This window comes from Coregonus lavaretus (assembly GCF_964263955.1).
Source record: "Coregonus lavaretus genome assembly, chromosome: 3".
Classification (NCBI taxonomy): Eukaryota; Metazoa; Chordata; class Actinopteri; order Salmoniformes; family Salmonidae; genus Coregonus; species Coregonus lavaretus.
The window spans coordinates 3,666,150-3,688,520 of record NC_139990.1 but is presented as its reverse complement, the minus strand read 5'-3'; the positions used below and the strand labels follow the sequence as shown (position 1 = coordinate 3,688,520).

The window sequence follows — 22,371 nt, the reverse complement described above, 5'->3', positions numbered from 1 at the left end:
AAAGCTGTTTTTCTGTGAGACTACGACACAAGGGTACATTACATCACAATTTTAAGTTACCAATCAGTCAGCGTCAGACCTACAGTAAAGCCTTGTTCCCGTGTTGTCAACTGTAGGCACATGAAACTCCTAGGCCTACGTGTTTGGTGCACTCAACTATTTGACCTGGCATAATATCTGTTTTAGTGTGTGCATTACTGACAGAGCGTTATGTTGGACATCTTTGACTTTATGGAGATTTGTCTTTGTAAGTCGGACTGTACGAGTCATGTTGAGGATCATATCTGGCAATCGCTTTGAGCGGTTCAGCGCTTGGCGAACTCCAGAGCAGATAGCAATGGCCCATTTGAAGTGAGGGGTGGGCTCAGGACAGGGGAGAGGGAGATGCATACTTTGCAGCCATTTAACCTCTCCACCTGACAACCTTGGATTACCCTGCAAGGCAGTGCTGCTTGACTTACCAGCAGGTCCACGGGAACAGAACACCGTTCAGCCCGTCTTTTGAGTGCACCGTTCGGTGTAGAACCAACATCCATGCCAAGACGTGAGTTTCCTGAGAGTGAATTCGTATCTACACGCACGGCACACCACCACATATGCTGTGCTGGGAATAAAACATTAAAAACATAACTCCATCATCATTGGTGAAAGGTTTCCTCACCATGTTTTGGTCAAATCAAGCCTTTTTTCACAACCTCAAGATCGAAGTTCCTTGATTAGCCGGCCTATATCTAACATCTAGGATATGTTAGGGCTATGTTCCTCTTTCTTCCCCGGCAAGTGCTGAGACGGCCTACCTTACATTTGTTCTTCTCCCTACATCCTAAATCCCTTCACCCCCTCCTATTATTCCAGCCTAATCAATGATAGGGGCATTTCAGATGTGGACTGGCTTTAATTGTGTGATCCTATCTGCTTCAGGAAAGCTGTTCCTCTGTCAAAACTCTCAGATGCTCGGGAGCGAGCAGCCTGTAGGAGGTGGCTTATTTTCATTTAATTACCAACCATAACAAACAGGCTCTCTACGATGTGACGTGTTAGGTGTCCCATTTTAACCATGAGCTAAGAGACCAGACTCATATTCTCCTCCACGTACTCCTCCTCCACCTCTTCCACCCTCCTCCTTCACCCTCCTCTCGGAAATCTGATGAAACCAGATTTTGAAAAGGGGGATGGAAATAGAGCCTCTCATGTCTGGAAGTGAGTTTTTTCCGCTAAATTTTAGTAATCCCAAAGTTTAATTTTGTGATTGGGATGTCTCCAGGTGGCGGTTTCTAATTCCTTCCAGATGGTATCCACCGCAATCCCAGTCGAATTCGTGATGGCAGTTAATTTCTTTCAAAGCAGGGATTTTCACAGACTCTCTTTCGGACTGGGACTGGCGGCTCTCTGATTGGATGAGGGAGACCAGACCACAGCGTCCTCCTCTCTGTTTTTATTAGCACCTCTGATTGACAGCAGACAGGGAGAGAGGGTGGTTCTATTTCCAGTGTTGAAATCTCGGCCCAGCTAGAGAGGACAGGACACGGTGTGATCTGGACCCAGTGTCCCCTTGACTGAGTAGGTCAAACTCTCCTTCACCTCCCTCCCTTTGTCTCCCTCTGCTCTTTCCCTCCGTCACTCCCTCCCTCCCTCCTCTGTCCTCAGTGTTCAGCCACGATGCGCTGATTGAGCCAGAGTCTCATCGGGAACAGCTTGTTACCTAAAGTCAAAATAAATGTTTTCAGGTTCCTCCTGGGTGTTGTAGCTATGATAAAATGTATCAAAAACCTGCCTGTGTGGATTAGGAAAAAGAGAGCTGGATATCAACTCAGAGGCATGTTTAGCTATCGTTGCTGCAACAGAGTTTGCTGGCTGTTCCTCAGCTAAACTGAGGCCATGGCATTGGTCTTGGTCCCTCCGTAGCTCCTCCCAGGTCCCTCTTCCCCATTTATTGAGTTAAGAGCTGTCACGGAGGGAAGTCCGTGGTTTCCTCTGGCCATCAAATCGATTTAAGGGAACGTGGACCAGGGGGTCTATTTCAACACAACCCTAGCCCAGGAAGGGGCCTGAGGAGCACCCCTACTCCCAGTACATGGAGGGTCTACATCTATCAGATATCTTAAATGTTCCAGGAGACCAGCACCAATAACTTGGGTGTGAGTGCTACCTTTTTAAATGGAGAAAGCAGCCAACAAAGTGCTCAGCATATGTGGGAACTCCTTCAAGACTGTTGGAAAAGCATTCCAGGTGAAGCTGGTTGAGAGAATGCCAAGAGTGTGCAAAGCTGTCATCAAGGCAAAGGGCGGCTATTTGAAGAATCTCAAATATAAAATATATTTGGATTTATTTTAATACTTTTTTGGTTACTAAATTATTACATATGTGTTATTTCATAGTTTTGATATCTTCACTATTATTCTACAATGTAGAAAATAGTAAAAATAAAGAAAAACCCTTGAATGAGTAGGTGTTCTAAAACTTTTGACTGGTAGTGTATGTATGGAGAGGATGTTTCAACGCTGTGGTCTAGTCATGCCGTGATTAAACGGGTGGCCCCATGCCCTGTACAGAGTTCCTCTAGTCTACAGCATTGAACTGTGCTTCTCTACCCCACTCCTGTTCATTCAGTTAATTTCAGTCCAACCAACCTCCCTCCCTCCCCAAATATTAAGTATTTTTTATATTTTTACAAGCAGTAAAGTCCATGTTGCCTCAAGAGTTATGGCCATACACCGCAAGCCAGGTACATCAGCAGCGGTCAGAGAATGGGGCCTTGCGTTCGGCGGCTGAAATGAAATAACCATTGCCAGCCCTCAGCGGCCACTAAAACTTCCTTTTTATGGAAGCCAATGTAGCCGTCAGGAATGGTGGAAGTGCCGTTGGTTGGTTACGCCTTAACCCAAAGACATAATCAACCCTATTTTTCCAATATCTGCGTCTGATTTCAACTAGAACTTATTCGCTTACAATGGAATATACCCTTCTTTGTTTCTCTCTTTTTTACTAGAGGAACAACCAGACCTGACGTTTAAATATGGCATAGGGTCTTTTGTTTAGCTGTTTTCCCCCTCAGCCATTTGGATGACATTTTCCTGGAAGAGACACGGCCATGGTTTTTATGAAATGTCTGCTGCGGCACTATTTAAAAAAAATAAAAAATAATAATCTGTAGTTTTGTTCTAGAATCCATTCTTAAAGATGTATCAATTTGAACCTAATAGAACGTGGGTGGTGTTCTGTTACCAGCATTAGGCAGTAGGAGATTCAGAAGGATTCCTTAAGGAGCCTTCTAGGCCCTTCTCCCTCCTCCTCTGACTCCCTCTCTCATACTGTGTTGCCATCCAGATGGATGACATGACGCTAAACCAATATTTCTCTCTCTTTGAGGGTGTTAGTCTCAATATATTATGAAACCAGCTATACCAAAGTAGAGTCGTTTTTTTTTCAATCCAACCCATTTTGAGGATTTTTACCTGGGTTAAGAATCTTATGTGAATGCCATGCCTGTCCATCTGTGACTCTGAGAGAGATTTCCACTTGGGACCACTCATTTTTGTCATCGCTCAAATGGCTTCCGGTCCATAGAGTTCTTGGAAATGTTCCGAAGTCTAGACCTCCTTCCAGCCACCTGGTCTCATTTTACCCCCCACAATAGTTAACCCATACCCAGCCAGTATGGAATTTAAGTCGATCCACAAATTCGGTGTGGTCATCTGAATGCAGCCAGCCCTACGGTCGGTGCTGACGTGTTTGACACAGACCCTGAAACAGTGTCATGATTGATGGAGTCACCTTAGCAGGTTACCTAGTAGATGCATTCAGTGTCTCATCAAACAATCTGATATTGATCAGTGAACCCTGTGTGCTGTGCTGCTCTGGGCCCCTGGCCAAAGAAAGGGCCATCAGAGGCCTCCGAGGAGAGGACCAGGTCTGCCATTTGTATTGGCCCAGGATAAACTACTTACCAAACCGTTCCTGTCCTAGGGACACAAAGGTTTGCATTCAAGCTCTGCTGCACTGCTGAAATCAATATGGTGAAAAAATTGACAGATATGTAGTAAATCATGTGGAATCTTGGACTGTCACTGCGCTGTCAGGAGGAAATCTCTTTTTAATAGTCTATTTAAGGAGAAGCAGGGTTGTGTTTTTCTAAGTCGGAGGGGGAATGTTGATCCAGAGTCTGGGGGTCTGGGTGGGGGGTGGTCTTGAGAAGTGGCTGGGTGAATGGCGTGCTGCTGTGACAGAGCAAACCTGGGCCGTGGCGTACCGGACCCTTGCAGGTGCGCAGAGGTGGGGGGTGTTTTTAGGAGGAGGGGTTGTGAGTGTGGGGCTGCCAGAGCAGCCACCTGTTGTTCCGTAGTTTTTAGGACTTCCTTTCATCCGGTCTTCAGCACGGCTCCCAGTTGGCCCAGTGTGTGTCCGGTTGTCAGAAGGGCTGATTGAAACCAACTGCCAGCGGGGGCTGCCATGTGTTTCAGTTGGAAGGGGGAAGTTTGGAGATGGAGGGGTGGGATTGTGAGGCAAAACCCTGGGGAGGGAAGCGGGGGACAGGGTTTGAGTGAAGAGAGAGTTTGGGGGGGGCAAGCTGAAAGCTTGAAGCGCTCATCTTCAGCACAGCTGAGAGATGAGCTGTCTAGACTGCTTTATTTTTCATTTACACCAGGCCGGCTCCCCCACTCTCTCTCCCCTCTCAGAGCGGCAGAATTTCTACACAGAGACTGGGGTTGTAAAAGTCTGTTACGGCTCTGGGTCTGCTAGGAAGAGAGTAGTGTGGCAGAAAAGCTGTCCTCACCTCGACTCCCTTCTGTCTTTATCCTCTCTCCCTCTGTTCCTCTCATAAAAAGTATTCCCTCTATGTATCTGCTCTGGCAACGCCCCTCATTTTTACTTGAAAATGTGCCTTTGTGCCATTAAAACCTGGTGGTGGCCGTGGGGGGGGGCGGAAATGAACGGAATTGACATCACTGCGATATTGGCGTTTATGGTTAGTTGGGAAATCTGCGTTCTCAGAGGCGAGCAAGCGAGGGATCGCCTGGTTCTCTTTTTACCCAGTGTCTTTATCTTCTGTCATAGCTGTGGGCTTTAGCAGAGGGGAGGGAGAGGGAAGCTTCAGGGCATCATTAGATATTTCATTTCCAATAAATAACTACTTTCTCTGAATGATGTACCGGACGCTTTCGCCCAGGTGGAAAAACCATTTTCAAATAAACCTGGACGGGCTCAGTAGGAATGCAAAGTTTCCACATGCCGTTCTCACTCCAAGGTTAAACCGCGTGTACGAGGATCCTCCAGAGTATTTATCTATCGAGTTAGCGTGTTGCGTGGTCCACACAGTGGCCTGGCTCGACAGCCACGGCAAGCAGCCGCTACACTCCGCCTCACTAGGAATAATGAGTGCCTGACCTCGCCGCGACCTCTCTCAGAAATTGTGGTTTTGCTATTTTGCAAAATAATGAACAGATTTATTTTTATAGGCCCCGGTTCCTACAGGACGACCGTATAGTATAAGACGTTGGAAATTAAAAGTGGGAGGAGGAGGTAGGGACCCCTGGTTTCCTGGTCTCCAGCAGATGAGGGACTCGTCTGGCGGAGCTAAGGGTCTTCTGCGTCGCTAAGTCTAGGTTTCTGCACCCGACATCCACCATCCACCCCCCTGTGGTTAGCCCAAGCCCTGTGTAGGGTGGGCTGCCCACCCCCGGCCCCCCTCACAGTCATCCTCTCATTGGGCTTTGACTGGAGAGCAGCCGGCTGATGTTGAACAGAGCTTCTACGGTCTACAGACATGAGTCTCAATGGGCTGGCTGGCTTTTGTCTGCTAACGGCTAACCATTCCCTAGGCCTAAATGGGTTCCATAGGGATTTAGAAGAGACAGACCGACCAACGTCACCATTTCCAACCCCATAGGTAGCTTACCCTGATTCATCATAACTGTTCCCAACGCCATACAGAAACAGTACTCTCTGGTGTTCATCTGTATGGGAGGCTTCACTTCACTTGTTGTCTGATTACTCCTGCCCTGTACTCTGTCTCTTTGAAGCGCCACATAGATTATTCTGTCTTTCTGTCTCTACAGCAGCAGACAGAGGAACAGGAACAGACAGTATTTTACTTGGAAGTGTAACAGGTGAAAACCGTGTACTTCTAAGATTGAAGTAGTCAAATTCTGCCGCCCAGTACATTTGCATTCGCTAACCAGTGTTGGTGCCACAACGTGGGCTGAAATGATCTCTAGATTTCCCTACACTAAGGAACAGTAGCTATGTTTCCATCCAATTGGCGACAGATTTTCATGCAAATATTCAAAAATCTGCATCAAGAAAATGTGTGCATTTTCCTACCAGTAGTGTGTTTCCACTAACCGGACCTGTTGTGGATTAAAATCAGTGCGTGATGACATGGTGCACACAAAATGTACTTTTCCACTTAAGTTTTCATGTACCGAATAAAAATACAACGTTCAATGTGTTCAATATGATGGTTATTATATCAATATTTGCGCATAAAGTCGTTTCCACCACCATTTCTTGCATAAATTATTTTACAGACGCAAAGAGAGCCCACCATGCTGGAAACGTGGTTAGTGTCATGTTCTTAATGCAAATGTCAGCTTTTAACGCAAATCCTGTATGCATCTTGGCGGCATCTGGGGCGGCAGGTAGCCTAGTGGTTAGCGAGGCGTGCCAGCAGCCGAAGGGTTGCCAGTGCGAATCCCGGGTCAACAGGAAAAATCTGTTGGGAAGTGAGTTGGCAACCGGAGGGTTGCTGGTATCAAATCCTAGATGCCACTGCCTGCCGTTGTGCCCTTGAGCAAGGCACTTAACCCCCCACAACAACAGCTGCCTGGGCACCCAGTGTGGCAATTTTTACAATTGTTTACATTGTAGAATAATAGTGAAGACATCAACTATGAAATAACACTTATGAAATCATTTAGTAACCAAAAAAGTGTTAAACAAACCTTTGCTGTTGTTCTGGGATTGATTTGCACTTTTTGCACCAAAGTACGTTCATCTCTAGGAGACAGAACGCGTCTCCTTCCTGAGCGGTATGACGGCTGCGTGGCCCATGGTGTTTATACTTGCTTACTATTGTTTGTACAGATGAACGTGGTACCTTCAGGCGTTTGGAAATTGCTCCCAAGGATGAACCAGACTTGTGGAGATCTACAAAGTTTTTTCTGAGGTCTTGACTGATTTCTTTTGATTTTCCCATGATATCAAGCAAAGAGACACTGAGTTTGAAGGTAGGCCTTGAAATACATCCACAGCTACACCTCCAATTGACTCAAATGATGTCAATTAGCCTATCAGGAGCTTCTAAAGCCATGACATCATTTTCTGGAATTTTCCAAGCTGTTTAAAGGCACAGTCAACTTAGTGTATGTAAACTTCTGACCCACTGGAATTGTGATACAGTGAATTATAAGTGAAATCATCTGTCTGTAAACAATTGTTGGAAAAATTACTTGTGTCATGCACAAAGTAGATGTCCTAACCGACTTCCCAAAACTATAGTTTGTTAACAAGAAATGTGTGGAGTGGTTGAAAAACGAGTTTTAATGACTCCAACCTAAGTGGATGTAAACTTCCAACTTCAACTGTATGTGGGAACTCCTTCAAGACTGTTGGAAAAGCATTCCAGGTGACTACCTCATGAAGCTGGTTGAGAGAATGCTAAGAGTGTGCAAAGCTGTCAAGGCAAACGGTGGCTATTTGAAAAATCTAAAATCTAAAATAAATATATTTTGATTTGTTTAGCACTTTTTTGGTTACTACATGATTCCATAGGTGCTATATCATAGATTTGATGTCTTCACTATTATTCTACAATGTAGAAAATAGTAAAAATAAAGAAAAACCCTTGAATGAGTAGGTGTGTCCAAACTTTTGACTGGTACTGTATATTTGGTTGGACCTTTGACCAATAAAGTGAGAGAACAAGGGAGAGTTTGATAGATAGGAAAACCGAGAGATTTGTTTTTATCTAACCAAGAAATGTGTTGCTTTCCAACATAACACTTGAATCAATGGTTATAGTTTGCTCTTTAAACATTACATTGCAAATATTTATTTTTGTTTCCATTAGAAAATGTGCACACGCGCGCACACAGGAGGTTAGTGGGTTGGTCCAGATTGTGGTGAATGAAAGGAAAAAGAGCAGCTATCCTCGTTCACAGCGGTCGTCAACATTTCCACATTTGGTTTCCACTGCTGACTGTGACAGGGTTGATGGGTTAGAGTGACAACAGGGGCCAACCAAGAGGCCCGGGCCCCTAGCGGGAGGCAGCCTTGGTGGGGGAGAAAGAGAGGAGGGAGCAGGGGGTGGCCTGGAGGTCAGGGAGTAGTGGACACACACAGCTTTTTCTGGCGAGACCAACAGACTGAGAGAAAGACAGAGATTGGGGGACAAGCCTGTTGGATGAGCTGGAGGGAAGGGGTGGTTTCTTTAGGGGAATGGAGACGAAAGGGGAAGGAATTCCAGAGGTGTGCAGGCTTTCTTCGCAGCCAGATGGGAAGGTCTGGGCTGGGGGACAGTGTGGGGGCTGGGGGGGAATGGGCTGGAGGACAGTGTGGGGGCTGGGGGGGGAATGGGCTGGGGGACAGTGTGGGGGCTGGGGGTGGAATGGGCTGGAGGACAGTATGGGGGCTGGGGGGGGAATGGTCTGGGCTGGGGGACAGTATGGGGGCTGGGGGGGGAATGGTCTGGGCTGGGGGACAGTGTGGGGGCTGGGGGGGAATGGTCTGGGCTGGGGGACAGTGTGGGCGCTGGGGGGGGAATGGTCTGGGCTGGGGGACAGTGTGGGGGCTGGGGGGGGGGGGGGGGGATAGTCTGGGCTGGGGGACAGTGTGGGGGCTGGGGGGGGAATGGTCTGGGCTGGGGGCTGCGGCAGGCAGCCAGCCAGGAGCCCTGTACCTGCAGATCCAATCATCCCCTGCTAAGCCACGCAGCTGACTCTTAAAAGACCTGAGCAACCGGGGCCGTGGTATCCCCGCAGCCCTCCCTCCTTAGTGCGTTAGGAGTAAGCTACTGTCTCTACAGACTGTCTCTGCGGACTAAGAGAACGCTGCACAAATCACCTGGCTAATTCGAAAAACTAATTTTCTGTTTAATGTTTCAGTTGTTGAGGCCTTTACTGGCCAGCTTTGTTTTCAATAGTTGCAATATTATATTTTTTGTGGAAGAAGCTAGATGTGGTCTTAAAAAAAATCCTCAAACATTCACAGTCCCATTTTAGTTATCTCTCCAGTGTAATAATATAATAAGGGTTTGAGTGAACAGCTGTGTGCATGATTAGTGAGGTGTAGGAAATACAGTAATCTAGCTGGAGAGAGAGAGAGAGAGAGAGAGATGAGAAGGTTGTGGTTCCTTCCTTATCACGTCCCTGTTTGTAGTGCTATAATATCCTCCTCGCCTGATTGGTGTTTGTTTTGACCAGTACTAGTGTTCCACACAGATCATCGTCAAACCCTCGGCAATAAATCTAGAAGAAACAGCATATTTATCGCCCTAAAGGCCAGACTTATAGAAATGTAAGTACATTATTTTTCATTGGGTATTGCAAAATAACAACAAAATAAAGGAAACGTACATGTTTGAAATAAACTTAATTAATTCATAGGCATATTTATTTAGTCATATGAATTTTAAAACATTCTTACAAATACTGTACAGCACATCCAATAGCATCAAGCCCCTGCATGTTGTCCTGTCTTCTTCAGGAGAAAGGCAGTTGTCCATGGGGGTAGAAACTCACTGACCAGTAAAACTCAGTAAAACTTCAAGTGAAAGCTGTGTTATATATTTGGCTTGTGGAACAGTCTGGTTACTTTCCAGCAAGTAACCAGATAGTCAACCATTAGTTCCAGTTTTGCCTGCCCTTGTCCTTTTAAAGTCCCTCCTTACCACACTCCTTCTAGTTACACTGTGGCTCATCTCAGGAGTCCGTCTCGTGCGGAGGCTGTTGTGGTTCTAAAGTTACAGCATTGTCAGTCTACGTAAGCAGACGTTCTCTGGTAAAGAAAAAAAAAAGACCGATTTTTGGTGTTCTCTTTTCGAGTCTTTGTGAGGTCATGAGAAGTGTAGAATGTTTTTTAGAGGAAAAATTATTCTTGATACCCCCCTTTGAGCCAGGGCATGCTTCGACCGTCCATGAAGTCCCACCGTCTCTTTCAATCAAAACATGATTACCTATTCAGAAACTAAACTTAGCAGTTCTGAATTGTTTTTTTTCTGGGTTTTTTGGAATATAATTAAATACTGATTTATATTTATGTACACCTTAAGCATGTCAAGTTTTTGGTCCACAGTTCTGGTCCATATTCTGTCGTCCTCCAGATATTAACTTCTTAGAGCAGTTTTTTGCCTGTCTTTGCTCTGAAAGAAAGAAGAAAAACAGGTAATTTCTAGTAGGCTATTTATAGTCGACAATGCAAAAGACTTTGATGTGAAAAAATACATTTCCAGGATGGATTCTAACTCATCCTAACAATTTTACAATACACTTATTGATGATGTAAGTAGAGAAAATAAATGGTTTAATTTATTTATATAAAGTCTTGTCTGACATTTTCCCTTTGAGTGAGTGCATTGCACGCTACTGTCAGTCTGGCCTAGTTCTGGTCTAACCCCCTCTGAGTGGGTTGATAATGCCCACTGGTCCCGGCTGCTGTGGAGGCTGCCTGTAGGGCTGTGTGGACTGGGGATGGATGTGTGGAGGCTGCCTGTAGGGCTGTGTGGACTGGTCCCGGCTGCTGTGGAGGCTGCCTGTAGGGCTGTGTGGACTGGTCCCGGCTGCTGTGGAGGCTGCCTGTAGGGCTGTGTGGACTGGGGATGGATGTGTGGAGGCTGGCTATAGGGCTGTGTGGACTGGGGAGGGATGTGTGGAGGCTGCCTGTAGGGCTGTGTGGACTGGGGAGGGATGTGTGGAGGCTGCCTGTAGGGCTGTGTGGACTGGGGAGGGATGTGTGGAGGCTGCCTGTAGGGCTGTGTGGACTGGGGAGGGATGTGTGGAGGCTGCCTGTAGGGCTGTGTGGACTGGGGATGGATGTGTGGAGGCTGCCTGTAGGGCTGTGTGGACTGGGGAGGGATGTGTGGAGGCTGCCTGTAGGGCTGTGTGGACTGGGGAGGGATGTGTGGAGGCTGCCTGTAGGGCTGTGTGGACTGGGGATGGATGTGTGGAGGCTGCCTGTAGGGCTGTGTGGACTGGGGATGGATGTGTGGAGGCTGCCTGTAGGGCTGTGTGGACTGGGGATGGATGTGTGGAGGCTGCCTGTAGGGCTGTGTGGACTGGGGATGGTTTGATATCTGCTGGTCTTGGGCTATAGCATTGCCATGTGGTGGTATGATGTCTGGGGCTGTGGCATGGCCATGTGGTGGTATGATGTCTGGGGCTGTGGCATGGCCATGTGGTGGTATGATGTCTGGGGCTGTGGCATGGCCATGGGGGAGGCTCATGTTTTCCTCCTCTCACCATGTTCTGAGTGGCAGCACTAGCATTAAAACACCTGGCTCACGGGAGACCATGGAATGCCACCGTTTCCACGGCTCCATCTGATGTAGGCGGGCCCGGACGCTCGCAGTCAAAACACTCAGATTGATGAGGTCAGGCATTTGAAAATGGACCAGGAGCTTTAATTTTTTTTTGTGCCACTTTTTAAAGTTGCAAATTCTTCAGCTCCAGGGATCACTTACACCCAACTAATAGGATTTTTGTTTAACATTTTGTTTTTCATATCCTGTATAACACATTGTAAAGATGTATAGGGTTAATTCTGCCACAGCAGCTGAAACGTGAGGCTTGGTTGATTTGAATTTTTTCTCTCTCTTTTGTTAAAGGCTTCCACCGTGTTTAATACAGTATGTAAAGACATGGGAAGGTTTTGTTGTTTTCATGAACACAAGCAACACAACATATTACATTTCCACAGAAACCAATCTGTGTTTTTCTGTCTTCAATTGTCACCTCAGGCTTCATTCTTTAGGCAAATATTTGGTTTGGTCTCGGTCTTGATGGGTAACGTTGGCAGATTGGTTCAAGATTACAATGGAGGCACTTGTCAGCTGCTCTCGCTGCTGGCGTGCGTGTGTAGATTTTCAGACCTGTAACTCAAGCCCTAACAGACGATGGATCTGTTTGGGTTATTAAACGCAACCCCCTTCTGTTCATCCTAACTATTCTGAGCGTGGGTTCTTTACACCCTCTGTTTTGTCTGTGGACAAAAGTTGGACGTGATATTGCGTGTTATAGAACAACTTGTTGGACAGGTGTTTGTGGGTGTGTGTGACTGAGTGAGTGAAAGAGTAAAAAAATGTATCACATGGGATTATTTTACAGTTGGCCTGTAGATTGAAGATTAAATATTTAGTTTACACACCATTCAACTTCAAGTGTTTTTTTTGTTCTAGCTTGCTCCTCAGCCCACTGTTTAGTTCACACTGGCTAATTTCATATTTTAAACTGGGTGGTTATACCCCTGAATGCTGATTGGCTGACGGGTGTGACAAAACATTTTGTGTTTACTGCTCTAATTACGTTGGTAACCAGTTTATAAAAGCAATAAGGCACCTCGGGGGTTTGTGCTATATGGCCAATATACCACGGCTAAGGGCTGTATCCAGGCACTCTGTATTGCGTTATGCATAAGAACAGCCCTTAGCCGTGATATATTCTGCATATACCACACACCCTCGGGCCTTATTGCTTAAATGTGCTTACACGTTCACACTGATAGGCTCCTGTTGCAGAGAAAATCGCTGCTCTAATAACTTCCATATGGCTGTAATGAAGGAACTAGAGATAATTACAGTACATAGGAGCCACGGGCTCCTAGACTAGCACACCGCTTTGGGATTGGGCTCTGAGGCTGACTGACTATACTCAATTAGTAATCCGTTGGGTTACCCCAAGCCCCAGTACACAGAGAGAGAGAGCTCGCCAAGTCCTTTCCCCTGCACTCCTAGAAACCGTTCCTGCGCACGTACCGTCCATTTGACTAGGGTTTGTCTGCCCCTGTGTGTCCCGTTACGCAATCCCCTTGCCGTCCTTCATAACCCCTGTCTTCACCTGCTACAGCTATTAGGGAGAAGGAATGCTCCTTTTTCTAACGGACTGTGCTTTGCAGCCCCCAACGAAAGGGGAGGGGGGGGAAACAGAGCCTCAATTTTGGTACATTTCTGTCTGTCTTATGTCTACTTATTGGGGCTGTAGTTGAAATGTACTTTTACACAATTAATTAGCTGTCAATAGCAATGGAAGATGTAAAATGTTTCATGATGGTCTGAATCGTAATGGTGTGTGTGTGTGTGTATTTAAGCATAAGATATCTAGCTCCACTATGTTACATAGAAAATGATATATTCCACTCAGTCCAAGCAAGTCAAAACTGTGCCAGATGGATAACATTTTGGACTGGAAAACATTGTATCTGATAAGATCACAAACTCACTAACACACACATCTGTAAGCAACTAATTGCTAACTCTGTGTGTGTGTGTGTGTGTGTGTGTGTGTGTGTATTCACACACATTTGCCTTTGACTTCAGTGGCAGGAAAAAGCTTAGAGAATTCGGTGTGAAATTGACTGTCTCTCTCTGTTGATATAAAATGTTTGATATGACTACTGATCCGATGAGTAGATTATAAAGGGCACACTGGGAGCATGTTGATTGGTTGAGTCCAAAACACTAACTGGTGATATCAGAACAGTATGCTAATTTATCAGTGAAGCATTTTAGCATCTTCCTTACACTTCCAAATGCTTGTGAATGATCTAGATCAGACAACAACTGTTTCACCATCCTGTCCTCAATTGGTTCTGTGTCAGAATTGGGAAACTGTTTTGGCAACAAATCATTCCGTCCATTTTGACATTCCTCAATGGGCTTCCTCTTTTGTTTTATTTTCCTATTACTTTAGAAACGATAAAAAAATGAGTCTTGGCCGAGCGATGTGTTTCACGGAGTAATGAGCGCTAAGTACGGTTAAAGAGAGCAGTGCGGTTTGGAGCGGGTCGCTTCGACTCTTAAAGCATCGACTTCAAAGCTGAGGTCCAATCTGTTTCGAATATCGGCCCGGCTCAGCCCTCCTATAGACAGGCCTTTAATTCGGAAAACTCTTAAACAGCCATTATCTCATTTGCTGAAATCAATGAAATGGAGGAACATAATTGCTTCCAGTCAAGGCGAATGTTGTCCATTAGTGTTTTTATTATATTGTTAATAATTGTGTGACCCTTGCATCTCTGTTGCCTCCATTGTCTTTTAAAGACCCTTTGTAGCAGTGAATAAACTGGGTGGAGTCCGCAAGGCATTACATGACTAATTGGCTTTAACTTGAATTAGTTTTGATGGATTGATGTATTATTCGTTCCTTGGCGATGCGATAACAAGGTTGATCCAGATATGGTTCGTGGTGGGGTGGGCTTGTGCTATTACACTTGCAAGTAGGGCCATAGTTTTTCCTCTTAGATTTGTCCAGAGGTCAGGAGTTGTGACTTTCCACTCCAAGGAGCGTCTGTTGTTTTTGTCATAAAAAAATGATAATTTCCAGTACATTTCAATATATGAATCATGGTACAGTGAAGACTAATAATTATACTGTACGGCGCTGTGGAACGTGCTAATGAAGATCTCTAGTGAGCTGGTGGTGTTGTCCAGAATTACAAGTCATTGTCATCGGCTTCATTACTCATTTAGGATGCCAGAGGTGTGTGTGTGGTTAAGTGTAATTAATTGGAGATTTAAGAAGAGCCTTACGTCAACACAGGATGTTTGTGTAAATTGCTCAGGATGGCTCACTGGCAGATTGGGGAATACAGCAGATGTTCCCAGAATGCTTTGGACCGGCGATCTACCTCTTGGTAAGCGCTTAACCATAATCTTATGTTGTGACTTTGCTCCACAAGGAGCTAAAAGGAATGTCAAGTAAGTCAAGTGTGTTCTTTTTTAAGTTTAGGCTATTTGTCATTTTAGAGGCCTAACAAATCACTCAAACCACATTCAGTTCTAAATACGTTGTTGACTCCAGGCTTTTTTCTTTCCTCTGTGCTTTTTTCAATTATATGGATTTTGGACAGGCTTCAAGTTTTCTGAGGGTAGAATACATATTGTGGTGGTTATATACCTAACCCAAAATGTTCTAGTGTCATGGTTGACTCTAATTGTTTTGGGCGTATGGTGTATTTCTTGTTTGAAAGCTGCTTTGCTCTTGTGAGTTGAAATTACTGTTTCCGCCTCTGTTTTTGGTTTTGGTTATTGTGTTTCCCATGCCGTGATTTAGGGTTTTATTTTTAATTCGGCCTGGTGTTGGCTTTATGAGCCAGAGTCTGCCCAGGCGTATACTGAGGAAGAGAGAGAGAGAGAGAGAGAGAGAGAGAGAGAGAGAGAGATGATGTGTTCGTATTCACTGTGACAGTTCCTTGTTAATTTTCCGTTGGCCTCGCTTCAGTCGGTCTCTCACTACTCAGACCAAAGAGACAATGGGAAGTGCTACTAAATGCCGGCACCAAATTGAGATGTCTGGGAGAATTGTCTCTGAGAGTTGGGGATTAGGGTCTTATTGTTAGGAGGTTTAGTTGAAGCTTGACTACTGAGGCTCCTCATCTCACTGTCTGAGTATTGAGGGGCTGTTATCTTGCCCTCTGGTACAGCAGAGACCCATATCATACTCTTTAAATTCACATTTTGGAAAGGTTTATTTTTCATGGGTGGAATTTTCTAAAGGTTGCTTGTCTTCGAGTAAGTTTGAAAGCTTTTTTTAGTCTGAATTTTCTTTAAAGAATCATATAGGAACCATGATGCGTCCTAAGTAAAACTCCCACTTGCTGGATATTACTGCCCTGAAGAGGTCAGAGTTGTGTGATGTTTGGTTGTCCTAGTTGTGACACGATGGCAAATGCATGGTGAGGACAGATGGGATATCTACAGCCAAACTCAACTCACCATTTTCCTCTGGTTGCTGAGGCAGAAGGTGCAGATCTGTTTGGGCTGTGAGTTCTCTGCGTCGGGCCCCGGCGAACCATGGTGATTTAAGTAGTGAGCAGAAGAGGGCTGCCCGTGGCAGGGCTGCCCGTCCCCACACATTTCCCCGACCAGCAGCACGTTGCCCAGGTGGGAGATGTAGCTGGACGCCAGCCTCAGCGTCTCGATCTTGGACAGCTTCCTGTCGGCCGGCTCGGTGGGGATAAGGGTCCTCAGGGCGGTGAAGGCCGTGTTCACGCTGTTGGTGCGGTCCCGCTCCCGAGCGTTAGCTGCGTTGCGCTGCCGTGGCAGCCCGCTCGACGGAGAGATGGATCCGTCCGAGACCTGCAAGTGTGACATCTGGGGCGGGAGCTGACCCCCTCCCAGACGGCCCGCTCCGACGCTTCCCGGCTTCCTTTTGCGGCCCCCGACCTTGATGTCATAACCTCTGGCGTCCAGCCGGAAGGAGCGGTCGTCGGAGCCCGAGCTCTCGTTGCCGTTCTCCTCGTCCTCGGACAGCATGGAGATGTCGGAGTACAGGTACCGGCTGGGCGCTGGCCGCACCATGGCGAAGGACATCGTCAGCGTCACCGTGCTCTGCTGTTCAACCAATTAGCTAGCTCTGCTCTGGGCTTCGTTTGCTACTGTGACACCTGGACTTCCCACTGCTGCATGGATAGTTTAAATGATAACACAGGAAAAAAGTACAACGTTTTACCTCAGTGTCCCTTTCTAAGTCCTTAGCCGCCGATGCACTACAGTCCAGTATCACAGGCAACTCTGTCATTAAAGGCCCATGTGGAGTTTTGACTTTCTTTTACTTTGGTGGGAAACCAGAAACCCAAATGGGTGAATTGCAGGTTCCACTGTGTGTTTCTCAGGTCCTCTCAGGATGTGGTTGGTCTCCTTTCTTTCTTTCTTTCTTTCTTTCTTTCTTTCTTTCTCTCTCTTTCTCTCTCCTCTCAGATCGTCGGTCTCCCTCAACTCAGTTCCACATCTGTCCCTCGTGCTTTCTCTCTCTCTTTACCCTCCCTCCCTCTCCCAGTGCTCAGATCCACGTGTGGTTTCTGTCTGAGCATTTCAGTATGGTTGGGCTTTATAGCCAGTGGGAGTGTCTGATGCTACCTCCCTCCTTCCCTCTTTCTCTACCTCCTTCACTCCATATGCAAATGTACCAGCTGGCTGTGGGAGCTTGGGGAGGGAGGGAGTCCAGCACAGTGTGGATCTGCTACTATACGCTTCTTTATTTAACCCATACAATACTTGATCTTCCATATTTAAAGGTGCAATATGCACATATCACTCCGCCTAATTTCAGTTTGTGACAAAACAAGCATTGTAGAGAATTGTTGTACCACTGTGAAATATATTTTCAATAACCAAAAATATTGTATTTTCAGCAGTTTGAAGCTGGTGTACAAAACCGAACGTAAAAGACGCAAAAACAAAATGGAAACATAGAAATAGCACAGAACAGATTTACCACTTCTTAGAATTGATTTAAATGAGAATGACATACAGTGCCTCCAGAAAGTATTCACACCCCTTGAGTTTTTCCACATTTTGTTGTGTTACAGCCTGAATTTTAAATTGATTAAATTGAAATGTTATGTCACTAGCCTACACACAATAAATATCTAATAATGTCAAAGTGGAGTTTTATATTTTAAATTTTTTCTCTCACAAATTAATTAAAAATAAAAAGCTAAATTGTCTTGAGTAAATAAGTATTCAACCCCTTTGTTATGGCAAGCCTAAATAAGTTCAGGAGTAAAAATGTCCTTAACAAGTTGCATGGACTCACTATTTTTTAATTACTACCTCATCTCTGTACCCCACACATACAATTATGTGTAAGGTCCCTCAGTCGAGCAGTGAATTTCAAACACAGATTCAACCTGGGAGGTTTTCCAATGCCTCGCAAAGAAGGGCACCTATTTGTAGATGGGTAAAAAAAAACATTGAATATCCCTTTGAGCATGGTGAAGTTATTAATTACACTTTGGATGGTGTATCAATACACCCAGTCACTACAAAGATACAGGTGTCCTTCCTAACTCAGTTGCTGGAGAGGAAGGAAACCGCTCAGGAATTTCACCATGAGGCCAATGGTGACTTTCAAACAGTTACAGAGTTTAATGGCTGTGATGGGAGTAAACCTGAGGATGGATCAACAACATTGTAGTTACTCCACAATACTAACAAACGACAGAGTGAAGAGAAGGAAGCCTGTACAGAATAAACATATTCCAAAACATGCATAGTGTTTGCAATAAGGCACTAAAGTAAAACTGCTAAAAATGTGGCAAGGAAATTAACTTTATGTCCTGAATACAAAGCGTTATGTTTGGGGCAAATCCAACACAACACATCACAAAGTACCACTCTTCATACGGTGGTGGCTGCATCATGTTATGGGTCTGCTTGTCATCGGCAAGGACTAGGGATGGCAAGGATAAAAAGAAACGGAAAGAGCTAAGCACAGGCAAATTCCTAGAGGAAAACCTGGTTCAGTCTGCTTTCCAACAGACACTGGGAGACACAGTCACCTTTCAACGGGACAATAACCTAAAACACAAGGCCAAATATACACTGGAGTTGCTTACCAAGACGACATTGAGTGTTCCTGAGTGGCCTATTAACAGTTTTGACTTAAATCGCTTGTAAATCTATGGCAAGACTTGAAAATGGCTGCCTAGCAATGGGCGGCAACAAACTTAACAGAGCTTGAAGAATTTAAAAAAATAATGATGTGCAAATATTGTACAATCCAGGTGTGGAAAGCTCTTAGAGACTTACCCCAAAATACTGTAATCGCTGCCAAAGGTGATTCTAACATGTATTGGCTCATGGTTGTGAATACTTATGTAAATGAGATATTTATGTATTTCATTTTCAATAAATTTGCTAAAATTTAGAAAAACATGTTTTCACTTTGTCATTATGGGGGTAGTAGTGTATAGATGGGTGAGAAATCAATTGAATCAATTTTGAATTCAGATTGTAACACAACAAAATGTGGAATAAGTCAAAGGATATGGATACTTTCTGAAATCACATTTCTATGTGAATTTGTACGGGTCGCCCAAAAAGTTACATATTGCAGCTTTAGCCATTCCAATACTGGATCTTCCTGATTGAACCCTTCCAATACTGTATCTTCTCGGGAAAAGCCCTGTTCAACAAATAAATAAATAAAAACAAATCTTCCTGAAACCAGTGTGTGAAAGAGAGAGTTGGGTTGTTTTTGTTGAAGACCGGCTACTCTGATCTTTTCTCTGTTAATGACAGATTGTGTGTGAGCTTGATGCGCGCACACACACACACACACACACACACACACACACACACGACACACACACATTCTGGGTGTCTCGTCAGAAGCCCATAAAAATCCTGCAAAGTTCAAGACGGATTAAATGTCAAAGTAGGAACCCCTTTTCTCATATTTTTTTCTTAACCCAAAAATGTGGGCCCCTAAATTACCCCCAATGCAGTCAAGCTGGGAGTTGAAACCTCTTAATTAGCCAGACAATATATCATCATTCAACTCCATCTCTTCCTCCATCAGTGTTTTCTCTCCCTATGACAGAGTGTGATTGTTTTGGGGTTTATTTAGGGAGTCAAGACCTGTCTACACGGCTCCTCTAGTTTAGGTCCAACACCCACAAGACTGATGCTGTTACTGTGTCTACATTGGTTCCACCGCTCTGGGGTGGGAGTGAGTTGTTTCTCATTTATGAGGTCCTCCGTTAACCCGGGCTGGATCCATTTAGTCATGCTGCTTGAAGCAGAAATAAACAATCTGGTCCAGAGGGACTATAAGTCAGGTAGCTAGTCTAGCACACCTGTTTGTCACTGAATCATCCCGTGGCAGAAAGAACCGTACTCAAGACTCATTGTTAGGTTTGAACAAATACAGTGCATTCGGAAAGTATTCAGACCCCTTGACTTTTTCAACATTTTGTTACTTTACAGCCTTATTCTAAAATTGATAAAAAAATATATATTCTCATCAATCTACACACAATACCCCGTACGGACAAAGCAAAAAAAGTTTTTTATAATTTTTTGCAAAACTGATATTACATTTATATATTACAAGTATTCAGACACTTTACTCAGTACTTTGTTGAAGCACCTTTGGCAGCGATTAAAGCCTCAAGGCTTCTTGGGTATGACGCTACAAGCTTGGTACACCTGTATTTGGGGAGTTTCTCCTATTCTTCTCTAGGTTGGATGGGGAGCGTCGCTGCACAGCTATTTTCAGGTCTCTCCAAAGATGTTGAAGTCCGGGCTCTGGCTGGGCCACTCAAGGACATTCAGAGACTTGTCCTGAAGCCACTCCTGCTTTGTCTTGGCTGTGTGCTTAGGGTCGTTGTCCTGTTGGAAGGTGAACCTTCGCCCCAGTCTGAGGTCCTGAGCGCTCTGGAGCAGGTTTTCATCAAGGATCTCTCTGTACTTTGCTCTGTTCATCTTTCCCTCGATCCTGACTAGTCTCCCAGTCCCTGCCGCTGAAAAACATCCCCACAGCGTGATGCTGCCACCACCATACTTCACTGTAGGGATGGTACCAGGTTTCCTCCAGACACGACGCTTGGCATTCAGGCTAAAGAGCTCAATCTTGGTTTCATCAGACCAGAGAATCTTGTTTCTCATGGTCTGAGATTCTTTAGATGCGTTTTAACAAACTCCAAGTGGGCTGTCATGTGCCTTTTTATTGAGGAGTGGCTTCCGTCTGGCCACACTTCCATAAAGGCCTGATTGGTGGAGTGCTGCAGAGATGGTTCTTCCATCTTCACAGAGGATCTCTGGAGCTCTGTCAGAATGACCATCGGGTTCTTGGTCACCTCCCTGACCAAGGCCCTTCTCACCCCGATTGCTCAGTTTGGCCCAGCTCAAGGACGAGTCTTGGTGGTTCCAAACTTCTTCCATTTAAGAGTGATGGAGGCCACTGTGTTCTTGGGGACCTTCAATGCTGCAGGTTTTTGCTCTGACATGCACTGTCAACTGTGGGACCTTTTATATAGACAGGTGTGTGCCTTTCCAAATCATGTCGAATCAATTGAATTTACCACAGGTGGACTCGAATCAAGTTGTAGAAATGTCTCAAGGATGATCAATGGAAACAGTATGCACCTGAGCTCAATTTCGAGTCTCATAGCAAAGGGTCTGAATAGTTATGTAAATAAGGTATTTCTGTTTCAAATGTATTATACATTTGCAAAAAAAATTTAAAAACCTGTTTTTCGCTTTGTCATTATGGGGTATTGTGTGTAGATTGATGAGGAAAATGTATTTCATCAATTTTAGAATAAGGCTGTAACGTAACAAAATGTGGAAAAAGTCAAAGGGTCTGAATACTTTCCGAATGCACTGTATGTGACAAATGTCAGCCCTACTGTTTGTGTTATTGGACGTTGAAACATCGAGGACAGTCATGTTTCCTCATTGCTGAAAGCAATTTGAACTCCCGTAAACCAGTTCTTAATGTTCGCGATGCCCCCGAGATTTGTTTCTGTTGCCTGACACCAGATGGGCATTAAACAGATTGTTCTTCTAGCATGAAGATTCTCGATTACTCACAGCTCTGTACGTAACGTTTACATACAGACCGGGACAGATTGTAAGGGTTGACAGGGTCATTCTCATAGGGTTACGAAATGTTTGTTACCAAACATTAACTTTGGACGTGCCCAATACTTTCTAACTCTTTCCCAGGGGTATCATCGAACTGTTTTCAATTGGGTCAGTTGAAAGAATATAAAATGAATTTCACTGGTCAAATTATCAAGGAAGTCCTTCAAGTGACAAACCAAACATTCTAGTCTTGTCTGAAAATTCTAACATTTGTGACCAGCCCCTCCCCCTCTTTGTCCTTATAATTCCTATCCTTTATACAGGTCCGTCGGTTCAGGGCTGGACGGCTAGTCTGACTAGTTCTATTTAATGATGTGGTCTCTCTTCATCTGTCTTACCAATTCTTCACAAATTGATGGCTTTGATATTCAATTTAGTAATGGTGATTCAAAAAACCCTGAAACCCAAAGCCGTTCTGGTTTTGGGGATGCTGTAAATCCACATAAATGGCAAGTCTGGTTCCCCCTTGGTCTGAGCCGACCGAGTCTGTGCCGTCAGCCTCTTCCTAATGATGTGACTTGGAGTCTAACATGGCTGCTGGCCCAAAGAGGACAGGTCATTTCCAGGAAGAATGGCGGCATGGTGACGCTCCTTTGTCTATTTCTCTGCTAATCCTCTGTATTAACATAGTTCTACCTGGGACCGTCCCTTACTGGCTTCTCCTACTGAACGTGCAATATAGCCTACCAGTATACAACTGTCCTTTTTAAATCTTATTTTTTGTAAATGTGTTTAGAGCTTTAGATAAGATGACACAAATAGCCTTGTTAATAGTTTCTCATTTTGTCAAT

The 22,371-nt window shown here is 44.9% G+C and overlaps 2 protein-coding genes across 4 annotated transcripts in view; one reads left to right on the top strand and one right to left on the bottom strand.

Annotated features, from left to right (window-relative positions):
• The window catches only part of LOC311121208 (ribosome biogenesis protein bop1-like), a 91,543-nt gene that overhangs the window by 16,122 nt on the left and 53,050 nt on the right, over positions 1 to 22,371 (top strand). The window lies entirely within an intron of this gene.
• Positions 10,322 to 16,519, bottom strand: LOC311109888 (basic helix-loop-helix transcription factor scleraxis-like; the record flags this gene model as incomplete). Its single annotated transcript, XM_084152901.1, has 2 exons — positions 10,322 to 10,357; positions 15,923 to 16,519. The coding sequence occupies 2 exons, from the start codon at positions 16,517 to 16,519 to the stop codon at positions 10,322 to 10,324; spliced, it is 633 nt and encodes a 210-aa protein (XP_084009027.1).